The 22,725-nt window shown below is 33.6% G+C and overlaps 1 protein-coding gene across 2 annotated transcripts in view; it reads right to left on the reverse strand.

Annotated features, from left to right (window-relative positions):
• Window positions 1–13,078, reverse strand: part of LOC145037682 (quillaic acid 3-O-glycosyltransferase CSL1-like) — a 21,899-nt gene extending 8,821 nt beyond the window's left edge. The window contains exons 1-2 of one of the 2 annotated variants that reach the window (XM_078986381.1): window positions 12,408–13,078; window positions 2,538–2,627 (exon numbers count right to left, since the gene is read on the reverse strand). In XM_078986381.1, the coding sequence (XP_078842507.1) occupies window positions 2,538–2,627; window positions 12,408–13,028 (711 nt within the window). In that variant the 5' untranslated portion in view covers window positions 13,029–13,078. The remainder of the gene's footprint in view (window positions 1–2,537; window positions 2,628–12,407) is intronic. The other variant, XM_078986380.1, reaches the window with a different exon arrangement.
• Between the last annotated feature and the right edge of the window lie 9,647 nt (window positions 13,079–22,725).

Consider the following 22,725-nt stretch of genomic DNA (forward strand, 5'->3'; position numbering starts at 1 on the left):
TCTTGACCCGACCCTCGCTCCGTCCCTAAATTTTTACAAAAATTAATCTCGTACGGTATCGGGATCCCTCGGGAACGGGGTCCCACGGAAGTTTTTCACATCCCTAGTTGTTGTTCTTCATATCTATTTACTTGTCTATTGATGTTGTTTTTCTTGTTGTGGTTATCTACCTGTTACAAACATGACTAGAAAGGATGATTCCCTTCAGTCAGTCAGTACTTAATTGGATGGAAAGAATTATACTTATTCAAACTTATGTTATGAAGAACTTCCTTCGTGGGACGAATATGTGAGGCTATGGCAGTGGGACTAAAGCCAAACCTTTAGTGCCTCAAGCTGAGAATTTCGATTTGTTGGTTGATACTTGATTTATCCGATATGAATCCTTACCAGACTATTGTGGGAAGTTTGGTTTATCTCATAGTTACTCGTCTGAACATTGCTAATGTTGTTCATGCTTTCAGTCAGTTTGTTACTACTCCTACTTTTCAATGGGGGCATTGTACTCTGTATTCTGAGATATCTTCTTAACACTTAGTTTCAGACCCTCTTGTTTCCCTCGAGGTTATCTCTTAAGTTGCATGCCTATAGTGATGATGATTGGGATGATGATCGTTATGATGGTAAATCCACCACCAGATTTTGCATGTTTCTTGTAGAGTCTCTCATTTCATGGAAGAGAAAGAAACATGGCATTCTTTCTAGATCTTCCACGGAGGCTGTGACTACATGTGAGATTATTTGGTTATGGTGGCTTATTGCAGATATGCGTGTTCACATTTCTTCACCTACTTCCCTGTATTGTGGTAACATAAGTGCGATACAAATTGCGAAGAATTTTGTTTTCCATTAGCGGACGAAGCACATTGAGATTGATTGTTAGTTCACTCGTCATCACTTATAGCTCGGCACCATATCGTTTCCATTTATTCCATTGACCTTGGAACTTGCTGATATTTTTACGAAGGCTTTGTTAGCGTCTCGATTTTGGTTCTTGTGTGACAAACTCTCAATGGTTATTACTGTGATACAAATTGCGAAGAATTTTGTTTTCCATTAACGGACGAAGCACATTGAGATTGATTGTCAGTTCACTCGTCATCACTTATAGCTCGGCACCATATCGTTTCCATTTATTCCATTGACCTTGGAACTTGCTGATATTTTTACGAAGGCTTTGTTAGCGTCTCGATTTTGGTTCTTGTGTGACAAACTCTCAATGGTTATTACTGTGGCATTGTGAGTTTGAGTGGGGGGGGGGGGGGGGTGGGGGTGTTAGCATATATATATATATATATATATATATATATATATATATATATATATATATATATATATATATATATATATATATATATATATATATATATATATATATGTTAGCCCATTTTTATTATAAGCCTACTTGTTTTGGGCTCCTTTTATATTTAGCCCTTTTGGGTTAGCAAGCCCTTATATTCTCCTTCTTGTTTTTTGATTTTATGCTTTCATCAAGAACCTTATAATTTTCCTCTTTCATTAATCATATGACTCAATTATCAAGAGAGAGAGAGAGAGAGAGAGAGAGTACTTGTATTCGTAGAGAGTCGAGAGAGAGTCATTAATCATATGACTCAATTATCGAGAGAGAGAGAGAGAGAGAGAGAGAGAGAGAGAGAGTACTTGTATTTCTAGAAAGTGATATAGCAGGTAATACGAAATTGTTTAGAGATAAGATCTCAACATCAGTGTCATTTGTGTTCAATACTATAACCAATAAAATAACACACACGAAAATGAGCTTTAACTTTTGAATGTTTGTGAGAAGAAAACTAAACAAAACATGCACAACCCCAAACATAAACCATAGGTAGAATTTACCCCAAACATAAGCCATATTGTTGTATACCAATGAATTGTGTCGTAGCTAAAGCCTTTGTTTTCTAGTAGTGTTTTGTAAACGTAGAGAAACCAAAAGGCAAAACAACGATCGAGAATGATTGAGTGATAATTAACAATACATCCTATTTAACCTCTGACACCATATTACTAATTGATCAAATATGGAAGAACTTGAGATATCTGATGCATGTAAACTTGTAGATAAATACTATCCAAGAAAAAGCTTCCAAATTAAAATGATTACAATAGAAAACATTATTAAACTAATTGCTAGTTACAATTAATTACCAAAACTATCACTAATAATGGATAATTACAAACGACAACACAAAGTTTACCGAATTAACATCATGTATGCTAGTATGTATCTATAATGTTTTAACTAAATAAAAGAACTAATGTCTTAAATCTTAATTACCATAATAAATATGAAATATACTGAGTTTCGACAGACTTGACATCTACTTGATTGATACAAATTCTAAAAATAAGTAAATAATAATCAAGAAATTAAGCTTTTAGACCTAGTCATATATTATAATACTATTAATTGATTTGTAGAAGAAAAAATGTAGCAAGAAAGTTCATAAGATAATATAAAATAATATATTGAAAGATATAAAAGCATCTTTGAAATCAAAAGAAATCCACATTACCTCAACAACAGAAGAATGGTCCTTGTTTGATCTGCATCTTTCGCTTTCTGATATCTTAGTCACTTTATGAGCAAAAGATTCATATTCTCCCTACATCACGCATGCAACAAAATTCCACAATCTCAATATATTTTGTTTTCATATCAATTTAAAAATCAATACAAGGCCAATACTTGCTTGAAGACCATACATAAACTCTTACATAAGTATCCAGGAATACGAACAGACAATAAGTTTTGGATATACTGTATGTGATACCAAACACATAACTCGCCATTGATATGAGAATTTTCAACATATGTGTTTATTTGTTAAGAAATGTAAGGAAAGAAATAGTTTGCCATTTTAAAGATGTAAAATTGAGATTGATAATTATAAATATAGGGTTAATGATTTATATTTATAGGACAAAGTACGCATGTTTTTACAAAATGCGATCAAATGGATTTCTCAACAATATGTATAGTGATATTTCAAATTATTATTTATATGATAGTTTATAAACATGATTTTAAACTAATGAAAACGAAATGAAACGCTTGAAAAATTCTATTCTTTTCAACTATTTTATCTATTTATGTCTTAATCATCAACAATATGAGTCAAATGCATAATAATTTAAAAGCAAATTTCATTTCTTACCATAATTAAGCACATAAAACAAATAAACAATAATACAAGATTAATTATATAGTAATCGACTAATCGTTCTTGATTGCAAAATAAATGAAAATAAGATATTTCACATGACAAATATCCAACAAAACCAATAAATAAATCATTTTCCCTTTGATGACGGTCAAAATTAATGATATAACACTTTTGTCATCTTCACCTTACTCTAAAAGAGATAAATATACATAATTATTTTAGTATCGATTTATTATGTAATATGAAATAATGATATTCCAAAATAATGCATGCATGTGACATTTTTTTGTTCCCAAAAATGTTTTTTATTTGGAATATAATGTTTGTCAAAGCAAGGACTCAACACATATCCAAGAGTTGTGGCATTAAAGTTCGCATGTAGTGACTCATGGCATGAGGCATAGCTTAAGTTATTTTTACAAAACTATAACATCTATTTCAAGTATTGCTCTTGAGACCCAACCAATTTAATTTTGACAGTTTATTGTATTTAGGAATGCGATTATGTGGTGATGAGGCTCAACACGACGTGGTAGCACTCCATTAAGGAACGTACGTTTTTAATCACCACGACGTGGTCATGCGATGACCATGATGTGGTGGCGGCATAATGAGAAACCCTAATTTCGAGTCTTGATCACTATTTAAACAACATTTTGTCTATGGTTTCCTCTCAACTCCAACCTCCATCCTTTAGAGAGAAACCATAGTGTGTATGTGTGTCTATGTGTGTTCTTGGTGAGAAATGTATGTGTTCTTGGCCTTTAAAGGTTCCTTACAGAAGGAGATGGTGATTCAGGCTTGTAAGGTGACTTGTTTTTTATTGAGGAATGCTTCTGCTTCAACCCTTAGGCATGAGAAGGTATAAAGTTCATACATTTCTATTCTAGGAGTCGCTTATGGTGTGATTAAGTCACTTTTTGGCTTTTGGAAATGAATCGTTGGAGTTTGAAGCAACTCCAGGACCTTGGATAAGATCTATGCTAGTTCTTGGACCTTATGGTTCCATAATGTTTGCATCTTGATCATAAATCAACCATGCATGAGCTTTCTAGGTCATTTGGTCCCTTTTTGAGTTAAGGTTTTAGATATATGCTTCTAGAGGCTAGAGAAAGGATAAAGTTGGAAACTTTACCTGTACACAACGTGGTGACTTAATTATTGACTTTTGACCATTGTATTTTGATCTAGTTGACTTAAGGTCAAACCTTATTGTTCATGTCTTAGATTGTGAATTTATTCTTATTTTTCAAGGTAGGTGTGGTATCAGCTACTACGTACGATGCGTTATAGGGATTTCTACTTTCGTCTGTGATGTGAGTATTATCACTATATTTTATACTATAGTATGTATGCTTGTATTTTAGGATGTTGATATGGTTTAGTAATCAATTAGAATTATAGATCTATCATGATTACATGTGCTTGCTGGTTATTTTTTGTTTGCATATTTTGACATATTGTGGTTGGCTTGAGGTGATCATGTTTTGCTTTGTAGGCTAAGAGAACTGGCCAGTCCAATTCATATTGTAGGCCCAAGAGGAGCGGCCCTAATTTGATGTTGTAGGCTTTGGATGCATGAACTTTCTAGGTCATTTGGTCCCAATTGGACAATTTGATATATATATATATATATATATATATATATATATATATATATATATATATGTATATATATATATATATATATACATATATATATATATATATGTATATATATGTATATATATGTGTATATATATATATATATAAATTTATTAATGTGTTATGAAAATAATATTTTAATTAGAAATCATATTATTTAATTAATAATTGATAAAATTAATTGAATTAATTAAAAGTACAATGACTGTTTGGTTATTTACTGAAAGTTTATGAAGGAATGATCTAGAACCTCATTAGATGAGGTGGACAAAATCTTCTAGGGAAGGCCTAGAATTTTCATCCAAAGCCATTGGGTAAAAGGATTGGGCTGCTTGGTCACTAATTAAGCAAGGGAATATAGGCTGCTTGGTCACCAAAATTTTGCTCTCCTCCCTTCTCTCTCCTTGATCTCATTCTTGCTAGCTTGGGTGTGAAGCATTAGAGGCATGACATTTGTGGTGCTTGCTTCCAACGCTTCTACAAGTCAATGATCATTGTTATTTACTATAATAATAATAAGGTATGTAATCCTAAACTCTTTTATATGTTTTTCGAAAATCACCTAGGGTTTCTAAGGTTCTTGTTTTGATGTTCATAGTTATATGTGCAATAAAGAAACATAGGTCTTAATTTGTTTTTGTTTTACCAAAAACTCATCAATGGTATCAAAACGTTTGGTTTGTTTCAATTGAATTTTCTATAATTGTTGAATTTGATCAAATTCGGGTTTATGGAAACTAAACCCTAAAAGGCCTCAATTTCAATATTAGGGTTAGGGTTTTGAAACCCTAACCTTACACCCTAAGTTTCGAATGTATGGTTAGATTTTTAAAACCCTAACTTTCTTCCCCAAGCAATTTTCAAAAATTAGGTATGTTGTTAGGTTTTTTCAAATTTTGGTAATTATCATTTTACTTGCCTAAGAAAGAGATAATTTAAAATTGTAATAAATTCTATACCATATTTTCGAAAATTTAGAGGCTAAGGATTATGATGAAATTAATTGTTTAATTTAATTAGATAATTTAATATTTTTAATTAAATGTTAATTAACATATAAATATTAAATCATTTGGCTTATTTTTAATTTTAAATTATTTATTAATTTTTTAAATTTAATTATAAACATAGTATTTTGAAAAGTTTAAAAATACACCTTATACTATATGTAAAATCAAAAGCTTAATCATTACTATATGTATAAAACTAAGTCAGTCGAACCGATAGTAAGTCTCATTCACGAAGCCATGCTATAAGGGGAGTTTAAGGAAGCGACCTATAAAATAATTGTCATTGAGTATTCACTTTTAACCACCACTCTCTTGTATGGTGGATGGTCGTTAGTTGAACAGGTTTGATTCGAACGAGTTTGATAGGACAAATTAATCCTCATTAAAAGTATAATGCTATTAAAAGTAACTGAACTGTTTTTTTAAATCCAAATCTTAGCCACTTTAGGAAAAATGTGAATTTGTATGCTATCCCATGAAATTGCACATTATACTTTATAGTAGTTAGTAGAGTGTCCGTGGTTAACCGACACACTAATGGTGACCATAAAGAGTAACGACAGGCATCTCGAAAATTATCATTGATTAATAGAGCGCGTATTGTTAATCAACACATTAAAATGAGATAATAAATGGCATCGAGAGTGCCAAATTAATTTACATGGTTATTCACATCTTGTTTGTGATCATCGGTATCGTAGTCACAATGGAAGAGCATAAACTGAGATTAAACATTTCATTGAATAGTTTCAATGAATCTCAAAAGATCTAGGAATTTCACTTAACTTAATTTCTTTCAGATTTCGTTTGGTGAAATTGGTAATCGTTATTTACACACCTTTATAAAATTTACAATTAGATTATGACATCACTTTTCTAAGTTATGAATTTTTTAGTTGGATCCTAGCCTTAACCATGGTTTATATGAGTATGAGCTATTCCAAGCCGTTAGAGTACCATTTCTAGATGTTTTTAGAAAAAGCCCAGATCTGAAGACCATCAGAGCTGGATATAGTTCGTTTTCAAGTTTTTTTCAGAAATCAAAATCTACTAGCTTGAATGAGAATGAAGAATGAGGAAACTGGTGGTCATCGATACACCAGTAGAAGAACACGAACGAGGACCAGTCACCAATTGTTTTTTTTTTGGATGTTTTTGTTTCTGCAACCCGATGTTGAAAGGGAAACGAAAGGTAATGGCAGGGGGTGAGTGGATGATATGAGGAAATAGGGTGAGAGCCGACAGGTTTAGCTATTCTCAGATGAAGTGGGTTAAGATGATCTTTTTTGCTTTTCGGTGCACCATTCGTGTAATTTACCATCCATCAGAGTTGTCGATTTTGTCGGAAGATGCCATCAACTATGTTCTATTTCACATATCTCCGGTGTCTGCTTAAAATGTTGTTTCTGGTTTGGTTTTCTTAAGGTTTGGTTTAGATATGGTGGTTAGTTTTCCTATTTTCCAGTTTTCTTCTTCGATTTGATTCAGATTGAGTGGTAATTTGGTTAAGACTTGGTTCTGGCATTGATTTTTCAACGATTTGCTTCAGGAAAAAGGGTTAGTGATGGTTTGTTGGTAGTCTTACTAAAAAATACAAAGATAATGGTGGTGGAGAACCTGAATAAGAAGGTGAACGGTAGTGGTATGGGCGGAACCCTTAAGGGCCCTAGAGAGGCCATGACTCCCTATCTTTTTGGACTACTAACGTTTAACTACTATGTATTAGGGTTATCTATGTTAAATGTGTCTCAAAATATGATATGATCTCTATTATTATGTTATAGAAGAGTTCAAAAAATTAAGGAAAGAAAATACCAACCTATGGAATCACAGGGACACTGGTTAAAAATATAATTAACTTGAAAATATTTAAATGCAACATTTGTTCCAGGTATGAATCCGATCTTACAATATATTAACTTAAATTTGGGTGGCCACGTCATGGTGTGGGAAAACGTTTTAGATTGCGGGATTTAATGACTCGCCATAGCGTGGCCATAGGTGTCATGACGTGGCAGGTGTTTTTAATGAAAAAACCTAATTTTTTGGTTTTGATCCCTATATAAATAACATTAAGGCTAGGGTTTCATGATCATTCAACCTTCATCACCCTTTCAACCTTTCCCAAAAAAATATCATAACCCTAGCCTCCATTTCTAACCTTTAAAGTTCTTGTGTGTTTTGATGTCATTTAAAGAAAGAGAATGCATCTTTGAGCTTGGTTCCAGCAAGCAAATCTACTCACCAACCTTGTACACATTTCTGGACCTTTGTAAGTCCCCAAGATCCAACCTTTATGTTGTTTACCTTTAGGTCTAGTCCTTTTGTCCCTAATATATTTTAATATGGGAAATTAGATGATTGAATCTCATAAAGTTAGCAACTATATGAAATTCAACCATCCAATTTCTCATTCTAAAATATATTAGGGACAAAAGGACTAGACCTAAGGGTAAACAAAATAAAGGTTGGATCTTGGGGACTTACAAAGGTCCAGATGGTAACTTAATGGATGTGTGAGATCATTCTAGTATCATATGTTCCAGATCTGAAAATCTATGGATTTTTTTATATTGTGTTCAGGTTTAAGCCTTTAAGCTCATAGTTTGACATAAAACGGAAATGACATGCATTGGACATGCATGTCCATAAAGCCACGATTTTTAAGGCTTATTAGGAGTAAGGAGTCATTCTGGAAGCTTTGGAGGTGCTACTCTAAGGATTATGTGCTTAATAAGAGTCTTGATTCATTTAGTTATCATTAAAGATTTAGGGTTTGGGATCTTGATTTATTGAGGCATCTTGAGGGTTAAAGTTAAAATCTTTATCCATCAAGACCATGGGAAGGACCAAATTTGAGCTTTGGAGTTCTTGAAGTTGGAGGGAAAATTGCTTAATGGTTTAAGCTATCCAGACTAGTCCCCACATCATAACTTAGGTTGCCATGGCATAGCGACTGAGTCAAGACCCATCTATTTTGTCAACTAGCAGCCACGACATGGCGACTAGCTAGAGTTGACTTTGACTTTGACTTTGACCAAGTTTGACTTTAGATCATTTGGAACATTTTGAATAGTAGATTGAGGCTTGGTCCTTGTGTGTTGTACAGGTGACCCGTAAATCCCTTAGTTGGAGCAGTATTCAGTTTAACTATTTTCCTAATCGTGCAGTGAGTTTCTCTTCACTCTACTCATGGGTCGAAGGTATCAATGCCAGCCCATTTGGTTATGTATCCTAGTATATAGGATGATGATATATTGACTATATGTTAGATTGGTAGATCTGTATGCTATGCTATCAATAGCGTGCTATAACAGTGCTATAGCGTTTTACGGAGGTACTAAACCACTATTTTGAAATGGCATTTACGAATAACGGTAGCGATATTATCGTCACTATTGATCGCTATTTACCGCGAACCCTATCAGCGCTATAACGAAGCTACACCCGCTTTTACAATTTGTTACACATCAAGCTACTTTGACAAAGAAAAAACCGGTTGTGGGCTATTTCAATATTAAATCAATATTTTTTTTTTAATTCGTCCACTACACATTTTGTTTTAATAAGCCCAAATAATAAATCTAGTTAATTACAAACTACAAAGCAACAAATGACAATTTCTCTTTCTCGTCTCTTTTTGTACTTAGAAACTACGAACGACTTGAGTTGTAATGACACTTTGATACTTTTTAGTTTCCATATTACTATATTAGAATATTATATATATGGTTTATGTAATATCTTTATATGATTTTTTATGAAGTTAATTCTATATAATATTAATGCTCTAATGCATAAATTTTTTTATAAATATATAATATAAATTATATATAATATTAAAAATCCCGTTATACCACTACCATATCACCAGAATAACCACAATTTCAAATAGCGGCATGTGACTACTATTGAAACTTTAACCGTGATAACTGCTTAGTCTGTATGATTACATGAATCTGCAAGTTATATGTTTATTTTTTTTATGTATGTCGACATAATGTGGGTGGTTTGAGGTTGTACTGCTTTATGTTGTCGGCCAACAAACCCAGACAATCCAATCTGGAGATTGTGGGTCAGTGGAAATCCAATCGGGAGATTATTGGTCAGAGTGGCAATCCAATCAGGAGATTATAGACCAAAGTGGCAATCCAATATGGAGGTTGTAGGCCAGGGTAATCCAATCAGAAGATTATGGTCCGAGCATGTATTTTGTATATTTGTTTGGTTGTGTGTGATAATTGGGGGAACTCACTAAACTTTGACTTGCAATTTAGGTTTTATGTCTCAGGTACTTCAAATGACTGGGGCAATGCGAATGCTTGATCGTACACATCCTTCAACTTTCATGAGATTTGATTTTGGGATACTCTGATTTCTGATTTGAGTTTTGGAAACTAAGTTTTGTAAACATTTATGGTTTGTAGTTTGGTTTTGAAAAATGAAAATTTTACCTTGATTTTTGAGATACTAAATAAAAACCATTAAAACAAAATTATTATAATAAGACAATATTGTATCCAATAGTATTAAAATCTATAAGCCATATAAAATAATTGTAAACATAATTTATTTCTCACAAAATTATACTTTTTATTTATTATTTTTGAGCATTAAAGATTAGATAACGACAATGATGGATATTAAATACTTCTGCCACTCAAATAACTAGTAATATAAAGAAACAATAATTAATCGATATGAAATGATCATGATAATAGTGAAATTTAGACGTTTGAAAGACCTTTTAAAGTTGTAAACCAAATTAGCTTATATTAGGGGTGTAAGTGAGCAGAACTACTTATGAACTACTCGGGATCGACTTATTAAAATCTCGACTCGAGATCAAACTAAACGAGCATGAGCCGAGCTTGAACCTAAATATGAAGCTCGTTTATTACACGAGCTCGAGCTGAGCTTTAATTAGTGGTCTCACGAGCCTAAACGAACCTACACACACAAACACACACACACACACATCTTCTACTTTAATAAATGAAAATATTTTTGCCACATAGCACACTCTCATTGATTTTGTCACTTGTCATTTTGAGGTTATTTTCAATTAAATTCTTTCCACATAGCATTTTGTGGTTATTTTCATTTTTATTAACTTTCATATAATAATTGATTAAATGTATTAATTGCAATAAATGTATTAATAAATGCATATCAATTTCATTAATTAACTTTCCTTCTACTTCCAAATTTTCAAAAGTAAAACATCATTATTTTCCTTTGTTTATTTATCTAAATTTTATGCTTAAATTTAAAGGAGAAAAACACTTTAATTTTAATAATTCAATATTTTTCGAATTTTTTTTTATAAATTTAAACTTCTTAAATGTTTAGAATTTCATATTTTTTTTAAATGAACACATGTAATACATGGGTTTTACACCTACTATGCATATATATATATACACACACACACACACACAGACAGAGAGAGAGAGAGAGAGAGAGAGAGACTAGTTTAAGCTCGTTTAGGCTCGCGAGCTCACTAAATTGTTCACGATCCGAGCTCGAGCTTCATTTTAAAGCTTGAATCGAGCTTAAGCTTCCTCAAAATTAAACGAGCCAAGCTCGAGCTTGATCAGGTTCGAGCTCGACTCGGCTCGTTGACACCCCTAATTTATATTATTTCGACCCCCTCACTTGTAAAGCTTGTGTTCTGCCGTGTGTAGGGGTGGGTTGAATAGAGGTGAAGGTGGACAACATATATTTTATCAATTTTAAATAATAATAATAATATTATAAATAATAACAGACAAAAATTGTTAAAAAAAAACAATTTTAATTATTAAAGATAATTTGATAAAACAACCTTTTTAAGAGTGGTAGGGATCAAACGTAAAAGAAAAAAAAAAACTTATAATAATTACGATCCGAATTAAAAAAAATGTTAGTAGCCGATCGCGTAGATTACCGTAAACCACAATGAACACTCATGTAATTTACCCTTTTTTATATTTCATTTTACTATATTCACTTTCTTCATAAAACAAATATTGCAAAATTATTTGTACGGCAAAATGCTATATCAATCGCGGTCCAACCAGCAGTTTACAAAAAATAAAATACAAAATAAAAGTCAAAAAATCTAATTTCACAAAGAGAAAACGAATCTTACCACAAAAATAGAATTTAAAATAATATACGTGAAAAGACATTTAATAATATGCTTCTTAATGTTTTAAAAAAACCTAATTTCGTTAAAAATATTTATTAATTAGTCGCTTATAAAATATGTTGGAAACATTATAATGACATTTCTGTTTGTTGTTGTTGTTTTATTAATTAATTAATTTATTTTTTATTTATTTATTTTAATTCCGTTTACGAAGACGAATCAATTAATTTACACTTTGAGCTCAATTATTTTTACCGATTTAATCTTTTTCTACAGCTGCTTTTACTTTCATAAAATCTTTCGTTATATAACTACCTTATATTAAGTACATCTGCACTTATATTATATATAAATTTGATACACAACGTTTTAATAGATGGAAAACACAAATAAAAGTAGAGGAAATATGTGTAGAAAGGGAAACATACGAACCTTAACCTTAACTTTCTCAGCTGCAAACTCATCATTATACACCAAACCCTCGTCATCAACCCCTCTTTCGGCGAAATAAGCCTCCGGACAAATTATCTTAACACCATACTTCTTGCAGAACGGCACCCATGTCTTAGCAAACCTCCAAGCCTCGCTCATGGCTTCCAAGGTGACGGGACACCCCCCATCATCCGAAAGATAAACAGTAAGCTTCCTTGCCGGATAATTCAAAGTCATGGCGGAGACAACGGTGTTCATAACCCCAAGAGGCGGTTCCTTCTCCGGATCTGCAGTGCATATGAACACGTCGATGGGTGGAAGTTGTTCGTCCTCCGGCAACCTCTCTGGGAAGACAGTTCGAATGACTGGTCGCCATAGGAAAGACTGGCTGAGAATCCAAATGAAGGAGAGAGTGAGTTCTGCGATGAAGATTAAGAGGTGGGGGATGAGTGGTTGTGTTTTTGTAACTATTAGAGTGAGAATGGAGGAAGCTCTGTAGTAGATGAGGAAGGCTATAGCTATGGAGTGAGAGAATATGTATAATCTGTTGATGATTAGGGTTCTTGTTTTTACATGACAGAGGTTGAGAGGATGAGAGGCGGAGTGTGTATTAAGAGCCATGTTGCCACGTTGATAATGGTTTTGCTCTCTTTCACGAGTCTCGTGGCTATTTATAATGTAGTTGTAATTGTAATTCATAATATATAGAAAGTAAATAACATAAGGAAAGTTTGGCCTTTTTTTTGAATTTATAAAATATATTGAATTGATAATAACTGAATTGATAAAACATTGTCGATATATATATATATATATATATATATATATATATATATATATATATATATATATATATATATATATATATATATATATATATATATATATATATATATATATATATATATATATATATATATATATATATATGGGTAAAGTGAATATACCTAACAACCTTATATAAGCTTAGGTACCTAACCACATCATACTACGTAATTTTGTATCGTATTTGCATTGTAATCACCCAAAGTTCTTAAAATTCAACCTCATAACTTGATTGCTTCCAAAATCTTTGGACTTTCACCATTATCTTCCTTCAAATGACGTTTTTCTATCGAAGACCCTTGGTGGGCTTCATATACTACCGTTACAAATCAAATGGTGTAGGAAGAATATAATGGTGAATGTCTGAAAATCTTGGAAGTAAATCAAGTTAATGGTTGAAGTTTAAGAACCTTAGACGATTGCAATGAAAATATAATGCAAAACAATGTAGTATAATGTGGTTAGGTACCTAAGCTTATATAAGGTTGTTAGGTATATTCACTTTACCCATATATATATATATATATATATATATATATATATATATATATATATATATATATATATATATATATATATATATATATATATATATATATATATATATATATGGTTAGGTTCATTTGAGACCCCCTATATTTTGTGAGACCGTGAAACGCATTTTTTTATTATTTTTTATTTTTTTTAAAATTATTTTTAGTTAATTCATGTTCCGAAAATAATATTTAAAAAAAGAATTTTTTGATTTTTCCATTTATTTTGCATTTTAAAATTATTTTTAGAATATGTACAGTGTAATATTCTATTTAGAATATTTCACATATTTTTCAAAAAAAATAGAATTTTTTTAATTTTTTTTTAATTTTTTTTAGTTAATTCAAGTTCCGAAAATAATATTTAAAAAAAGAATTTTTAGATTTTTCCATTTATTTTGCATTTTAACATTATTTTTTTAGAATATGTCAGTGTAATATTCTATTTAGAATATTTCACGTATTTTTCAAACAAAAAACGGAATTTTTTTTTATTTTTTTATAATTTTTTTATATTTGTTTTAGTTAATTCAAGTTCTGAAAATAATATTTAAAAAAAGAATTTTTGGATTTTTCCATTTATTTTGCATTTTAATATTAATTTTAGATTTGGTCTCACAAAATTAGAATGGTTTCAAATGAACCTGAACCTATATATATATATATATATATATATATATTGTTTTTTTAAACTGGATGTATTGTCTGAATCTGTATAACTATTTTATCCTCTTGTTTAAAGATAATAAATTATTATTTCTTTAATAAATGTTATAAAATATAATATACAAAATGGTCATTTATATGATAACCATAATAAACTATAAAAAGATATATTATCACATTAAATCACTTTTACAAATTAAAAATAAGATAAAAAATAACTCACAGTAGCCAAAAATTTAATTTAGGTGTAACATTCATATCTCGTAGGTACTAAATTTCAAGTATTTTTGCATCCTGGAAATGGGTCACGACGTGAGTTATGCCTAGTCACGCCGTGAGTAAGAATTGATCATTGACTCGCATTTCTTTGAGTGCCACGACATGGGCTATTATTGGTCACATCGTGAGAACCTCCAGATGACCAAAAACCCTAATTTTTTCGAGTATTTAATGGAATGAGGAGGCGAGGGTAGCTTATCCTGAGCCTCTCTCACTCTCTAACCTTTAGAAACCCAAATTATAATCTACTTAGAGACCCTTAGCCATTTTTGGTGCACTTGCAAGCTTGAAAAAGAAGAGAAGAAGGAAAAAAAAGTATCGTAGTGGTGGAGTTTGCAAAGAAGTACCAGCATCATCATATCTTTTTACTGTCGGACCTTTGTAAGTGTCAAAGGCTTAAACTTTATTGCATTATATGGCTAGATCTAGGTTTTTGTCCTACTCCTTCATGATCAAGCAAGCTTGACTGGAGAAGACCCATAACGTTAGCAACTTTATGGATTCTAATGGTCATTTGAGCATCATATGGTGAGGATCTAAAAGTTGGTGAAGTATTGGAGTCATGCATTAGAGTTTGGTGTCCTATTTCTATATTTGACCTAGAATGGATTAATGACATCCAGGGTGCATGCATGACCATAAAGTAAACATTTTTATGGGCCTTTAGGGTCCATTTTAGCTTCTAAAAGAGTTAGGTTTGGAACCTTAATGGTAAGAACTTTAATTCAATAAGGTGTTGGTCCAGATTGAAGTTACGACATGACCAATAAAGATCTCATTTTGTTGATCTTTTGTATTCTCACAATGTGTCTAAGAATGGCTCACGTTGTGACATATGTTGGATGGGTTGTCCGTGACTAAGTTGGCTGAGTTGGGGAGATAGTTTCTGGAATTCGACCGAGTGAGCTCTCACAATGTGACCGAGGGTTGGTCACGACGTGAGAATCAATATTAAGGTTATTGACTGTTGACTTTGATGTTGTGTGTTGACTCGTTGACCTAGTTTGACTTTGGTCAGTATTAGCTAGTGTTGGAAATTAGATTAAGGTGTGTTGTATTGGATTGAATAGGTGTGTCTCATTACTGTTTTCATGGCAGTAGCTATGTGGTTAGTTGATTTCGTGATATAGGTGAGTCTATTCACTATACTTATGGGTCGAAGACACCAATATTGACCCACTAGATTATGATAACAGATGTAAGTTGTCTTTGTGAATCTTGAATGTATGTTGGGTTGAAACACAGCCCAAGGCTAGGCCTACTATTGTATGATTGGGTTGAAATATAGCCTAGGTTTGGGCCTATTGATATGTGTTTGGCTTGAACATACCCTAGGGTTAGGCCTATTGATGTGTATTGGCTTGAAATATACCCCATGGCTCGGCCCACTGATATGTACGCCATGTGGTATTTTAGGGAAAACTCACTAAGCATTATGCTTACAATTTTGTGCTTTAATATTTTAGGTACTTCTAGATCGAAAGGGAAGGGCCCCACATGATCACACAAAATCCCCCTCAAGATTGAAAGTTGATGTTTATTTTACTTTGATAATCTAACACATTGTTTTATGATTGATTTTTAGTCACATGCATAACTGAAAGTTGTCATGAAGATAATTATCATACCACAACATAAACTAGTAGGCCGATATTGGTGCCTTCGACCCATAGATACAATAAAGGAAACTTAACTGATACTGATGACAGATAAATCTTGCACCCGAACTACAAGAACTAGACTCTGCCTAATAACACAATAATTAACCCTAATTAATAATTAAGTTCCATTACTTAACTCGCAAGTCTAAACCCTACAACTAAACCCCTTAAGGGCCAAAATACCATTTTGCCCCTCCCATTGTCCAAAACCCAAAATATTGACCAAAAGTCAAAAGTCAACAAAAGTCAACTGCCCAACGCGTACGCTGGCCATAATATCTTCCTACACGGGGCATACTCGGTAATCAGGCGGCATCAGGATTTTATTTAGCTACATTGGGCATAGCCAGTAGTACGTGGGGGGTACGCCATCTGACCCCAAAACCACTCCAAAAATGGTCTTAATCATTAAAACATGCATCTAAACATAGATCAGACCTTTTTAGAACTTCTTAATCCATAAAGTCTAAAACTTTAAGCCTTTGCATGGCTGAAAAGGGCTTGAACCTTAAAACTCTAACTTAATCCACACTCATCACCACCAAACTCTTTGCATGGATTGAAATGGACCATCAAGCAACCATTTTTATGAATCTACAAGACCTAACATGCATGAAAGGACAACTAATATGCTCTGGAGTGCCCCATACTCACAAAGGTACAAACTTCAAGAAAAAAAGTTCATAAAACTCATCTATGGGGATCAAAAAGGAAACACATCAAGGTATAGACTTTATACCTTAAAAAGATGCACAATAAGGAGTAGTTTCTGGATCTACAAGCTTGTAAGCAACACCACTTTCTTCAATAGCCTTCTTTCTACAACAAATAAGCACCAAAAATCACTAATAAGTTGCAAACCCTCACAAAGAAGGCATAGATTCAAGATTAGAGTTTTTGAGGGAATGTGTCTGATAGGGAATGTCCAAGGGAGGCATAAGGTGGATTGAATAGGGAGGCAAACCCTTAAGTAGGGTTTTGAGGTTGAGCTAATACGCTTGGCATAACACACGTACGCCCAACATACTAGCATGGCTTCCGCGATCCGATCTCACGAATACGCTGTGCATACCCACATGTACACACAACGTACAGGATGAAATGCGAAACTCAACCACAAGGGACCAAATATGCAATATCCAATTAGGTTAAGGCTAAAATGGAAATACCTGATAATCGGATGCTACATTCTATCAATTTTGAGCCTATTTTCCCTTAGTTTTAAGTATCTAGCGAAGCTCTGAGGTCCCAGAGAGCGTGACATCTAATAGCTAGCATGGACGGAGTTCTGCCAGTGCAATTTCCTGGTTTTTGCTAAAAACTTTGTAAGTTAAGCTACACTCTTTTGCTTTCAATGTAACTTATATTTATAGTCACAAGTCATTATTATGTACCTATAAATAAGATTTTTCAATGATTCAACGTCATATTACTAATTGATCTACTTACAAGGATGATGTCTAGGTTGGATTTAGTGAGGTGTTTAAGGTGGGATTTCCAGAAAGTATGCTCTATATACCAAAGGGACACTACATCCGATATGATGGCACTTGGTTGTCTCTTATCAGCTATAGATCAGTAGACATAGGGATTATTGATAAATCTAGACTATTAATTAGTCATGAAGAATCATAAGCTAAGATATAGTTATAGCTAAACCTAGGTCACATCAAAGGAAAAGGCAAGTGCTAAAGCGAAGCGCTGCCCAACTTTCAAGTCATCACTTTAACAAATGAGTGCATAGTTGATTTCATCTTACACATAGATATGAAATATTTAAGATAATTGCACGCTATATGTTCCCATTATATGTGTTCCTGATATCTATGCTAGATGAACGATTTATACACGTTTTACTTGATTCAAATTGTACATGTATTTTTATATCTATAAATATATTGGGTAAAGATGGGTAGATAAAATATGATATAGATGATGAGACATGAAATATGAAATAGATGATGAGAGGCCTAGACTTGAAGATGATGTAGTCATGTAGCGGAGTGTAGATGACGACCATAAACTATTCTAGACAGTCTACTGGAATGCTATCAAGTTCGCAACCCGTAGGTGTTTTTGAACTAAGTGTTCACTATGTGTACTCAATCCCCTCATGGTTGCCTTACTGACATATATTGCTAATGAATCCTCTAAGCATTGTTGTTGATCCCGAAGATAAACCATAGGATAGGTTCCTTGAATTAGATGCTTTAAGGAAAGAAAGTGAGGATAACGAGAATGGGTAATCGGGTTAAGTGATTTGATGAAAATATGTTATTAAAAGAATTTCATTATTATGGGGTGAAAACCCTATGTGCTCACTAGGCACCCAAGCCTGGCCCACTCAGGTTTTTTTGTACTACAGGTAGTGGCATGAGAGCACATGTGTAATGATCAGATGAGAGATTTATGGATTATAGGCTAATAGAATAATAGATGTTTGTAAGGCATGTATTATTTCCATTTATGCTTATTTACTGTATTGACGATGACATCCCAATATTTTTAATATAAATAAAATACATTTCTTCGGAAATGCTTTGATATTATCTTTATCATATTTTTTGGAACAAAGTCCACAATATTATTCTTCAAAAAGGATACTATGATTTTAATTAAGTATAAACAAATCGGTCTTTTTTTGCTGTGAAATTGGGGATGTCACAATTGGTATCAGAGCATTAGTTTAAACGAACTAGGAATTTGTATAGAATGTTAAGCGATGACTGTGAGATGAGTGTCTCCTATATTTAGGAAGTATGTCTGAATAGACACGAGCACTAGCTTATTTTGGGGAAGACGCCTAAATTGCTTTTATGTGTCAAACGATTCATGTTATAGCGATAAGATGCCTTATGTGCTTTAGGATGTTATTATTTGATCGGATTTATGGTCTATTTCCGACCATATCTGGAAATTTTATGTGTTCAGATTTCTAAATGTTAAACTACGATATTAGAACTGACATATAACTTTTTGGAGTGATAAGGAGATTTACACGACTATCGTCAATAAAACCTTCCTTATCTTAAATCTCTTCACTATACCTGAGCCTCGTGCAGTCGAGCATGCACCTGTGGCAATGCTTGCGCAAGAACGAATCATGATGGTAGGAATCCAAGCAATGATTTAGGCTATGATGACCATGAAAAGGAAGGAAATGAAACAAATGTTACGTAATAATATAGATGAACCTACTGCACCTGTTGTGTAACCTGAGTTAAATGAAGAAAAATCGGACCGTTAGCCATGCTGGGCTAAGAGTGGTTAGAAGAAACCTACCAAATAAAGGAGATGATGGACGTGAATGTAAGTACAAGGACTTTATGGCATCCAAACCACTGAGCATTTCAGGAAATCCAACCCCAGTGGAAATCATGGATTAAATCTTCGAGATGGAGAGTGTGTTTGGAAGTTGTGACTACAGCAACAAGCAAAAGACTGTTCTCGCAGTCAGACAATTGAAGACATGAGTATTAAGTTGGTGTAAGTTACTGGATGATACCATGCCCAATGGAGAAGCTAGCAAGATGTCTTTGTAAGAATTTCTATTACAACTAAAAATGCAGTTTTGCTCTGAGCAGGATCTCCTGGAGATTAATAACGACTTCCAGAACCTGAAGAAGGGCAAATTAAGAGTCAATGAGTATGCTGCAAGTTTTATAGAGAAAATGAAGCTTGTCCCTTACTTGGCTCCAAATAAAATCTCTAAGGTCAACAAGTTTTCTAACGGATTTTCAGTGGACTTTGGTCTGATGGTCAAACAAGCAACAACCTTGAAAGCCGCCATCTAGGAATGTAATAATCTTGAGACCCAATTAAAGGAGAAGATTCTTGAGAGAGCTGAGGTAGGAGAGAAGAAGAAGTTTGAGAGATCTTCAAGATCCAACAAGAAATGCAGATTGTCTAAATTTGGTACCAAGAAGTTTGGAGGAGGAAGAGGTGAATCAAAATAGTGTGAGAAGTGCAAAAAGAAGCACTCTTGGAAATGTGACCAAGATTTGACCTGTATCAAGTGTGGGAGAACTGCTCATTACGCCAATGAGTGTACATCCAACAAGAATGTGTGTTACATATGTAATAAAAAAAGGGTATATTGCTAGGGACTTCTGGAAGGAGGTTGCAAAGCGTAATGTGCCACCTAGGCTAAAGGTGAGATCATTCCATATGACTCTGGAAGTAGCAAAGGAGGAAGAAGATGTCGCTTCAGTTAACTTTCTTGTAAATGGATTGCCTTCCAATATACTATTTTATTATGGAGTTAATTACTCCATTATATCACATAAATTTTGTAGAAGACTAGCATTATCTATAGATAAAATAGATAGGGATCTAGTAGTAGAAGTTGCTAGTGCAAAATTCATACCTGTTAGTGATTACATTAAAAACATCATCATCAAATTGAATGGGAATAAATTCCACAAGGAATTGTTTCCCATTTGTAACATCCAATAAAATTCATAAAAATCTAAAAAAATTTCAAGCATCCAAAAACCATTACCTATTACAAAATATTTTCAAAATAGTTTCATACCAAAGAATCCCAAAAATAAAAATCATAAAATGTGAGGAGGTGCACGATCAAGCCATCTCCTTCCCGCGATCATCCGAATTACCTGAAACAAAATCCAAAACCGTGAGCCCGAAGCTTATTGAGTTCCCTCAAAATACCAACGCCATACAAATAAAACAACATCATAGCAAAAAGCAAGCATATAGAATCTTCAGTATAACTGGACCACCCTCGGCAGGCCTTTAGTCTTTCTGGACCACTCACAGAACCTTCAGCATGTCTTGTCCTCCCTAAGGGGCCTTCATCCTGTCTGGACCGTTCTTCAGGCCTTCAGCCTGACTGATATGCCCCGATAGGCCTTTAGTCTATCTAGGCCACCTTGGGTCTATTAGCCTAGTGCACAAAGCATGACCGCGTCAACCCACCCGTAATCACACAATCAACACATAAATATCATATGCTATCTAGCATGCACAGTTAGTCATACAGATCTACATATCACTAATCATAACATCCTCCTATATAGCAGGATACCGATCTAACAGATCACTAAACATAACATCATCCTATATATCAGGATACAATCCAAAAAAGGGCCGCCATTGGTGCTTTCGACCTTGTTAGTATAGTGAGGAAAACTCAACTCATGAGTCATGTTGACCTATAATGAAAGTCTCCGATCGCTATCTTACCGAAAATCCCGAATATCCAAAATAATGAATACTAAATCAACAGTTGCAATATCAATCTTGACCAAGGGTCCAACATAGAGTAATAGTCCATTCTATCCTTTCCTTAATTTGGGCCAAGGCCAAACTCCAAATTCTTAAATCCAAAAGCCCAATATAAAATGCCTATAATTGGCCCAATTTTGAAGATTGGGCCCAACTCTTTAATTGGGGCTCACCCTAAGGTCCATTTCTAACTTTGGCCCAAAACACATTTATTGAAAAATTCCAGCAAAGGCCCAAACCATAATGACCCAAACGTGGCCTAAATCCGAAACCCAAATCACAAAAGCCCATCAGAGGGCATATGTTGGGTGTTCCCCAATGTTATGTAGGGCATACACGAGCCTAGCATTGACTGGAAAACATGGCCATTGTCTCAGTACGCGGGGCATACTGGTCTTTACAACGGGCGTACACGAGCTTTACCAAAAGTCTAATAAGTGCTTAATGGCTTAAGCACTTAACCCCAAATCCCAAATCCAATGACCAAATGTGTCTTAGAATCATAAAGTTTCAATCTTTAAGAGTTTGAACGTCCAAAAAGTCCTTAATGCATGGTCTTAATCCATTAAGGCCTTTCTATCATTTTCATGGGACCATTCTAGCCATTAGGACCTCATTTTTACCACTTAGAACCCTTCCCAGGCTCTGAAAGGACATCTAAACACATCCAAAATATAACATGCACAAACTTAGGACTTTTTGGGACAAGAAAGGTTTCATAAAGCTATTAAGGAAAGATCTACATCATAAAAGCATAAAGGTAGAAGATTTTTACCACTTGGAGCTTCTAGAGAACAATATAACCTCAAATATCCAGGCTTACCTAACTTCTCCAACTCCTTGATGCAATTCCTTCTTCTTCAACTACTCAAACACACACACTTTTAGCTCATACACTCAAGAGAAAGGTTAGGGTTTCTGGAAAATGGCACAAAGCTATGGAGGCTGAAATGATAGAGGGTTATGAGCTCATCAGGACACTTATATAGAACCCAAACCCTAAATATTAGGGTTTTCTGCAGACATGAGTATGCCCAACGTACATAAGTGTACGGTCAACATACTATGGCGTGCCGAGTATCCTCAACATACGCTTATGTACGCACA

This window comes from Lactuca saligna, chromosome 3, assembly GCF_052625555.1.
Source record: "Lactuca saligna cultivar CGN05327 chromosome 3, ASM5262555v1, whole genome shotgun sequence".
NCBI classification, from domain to species: domain Eukaryota; kingdom Viridiplantae; phylum Streptophyta; class Magnoliopsida; order Asterales; family Asteraceae; genus Lactuca; species Lactuca saligna.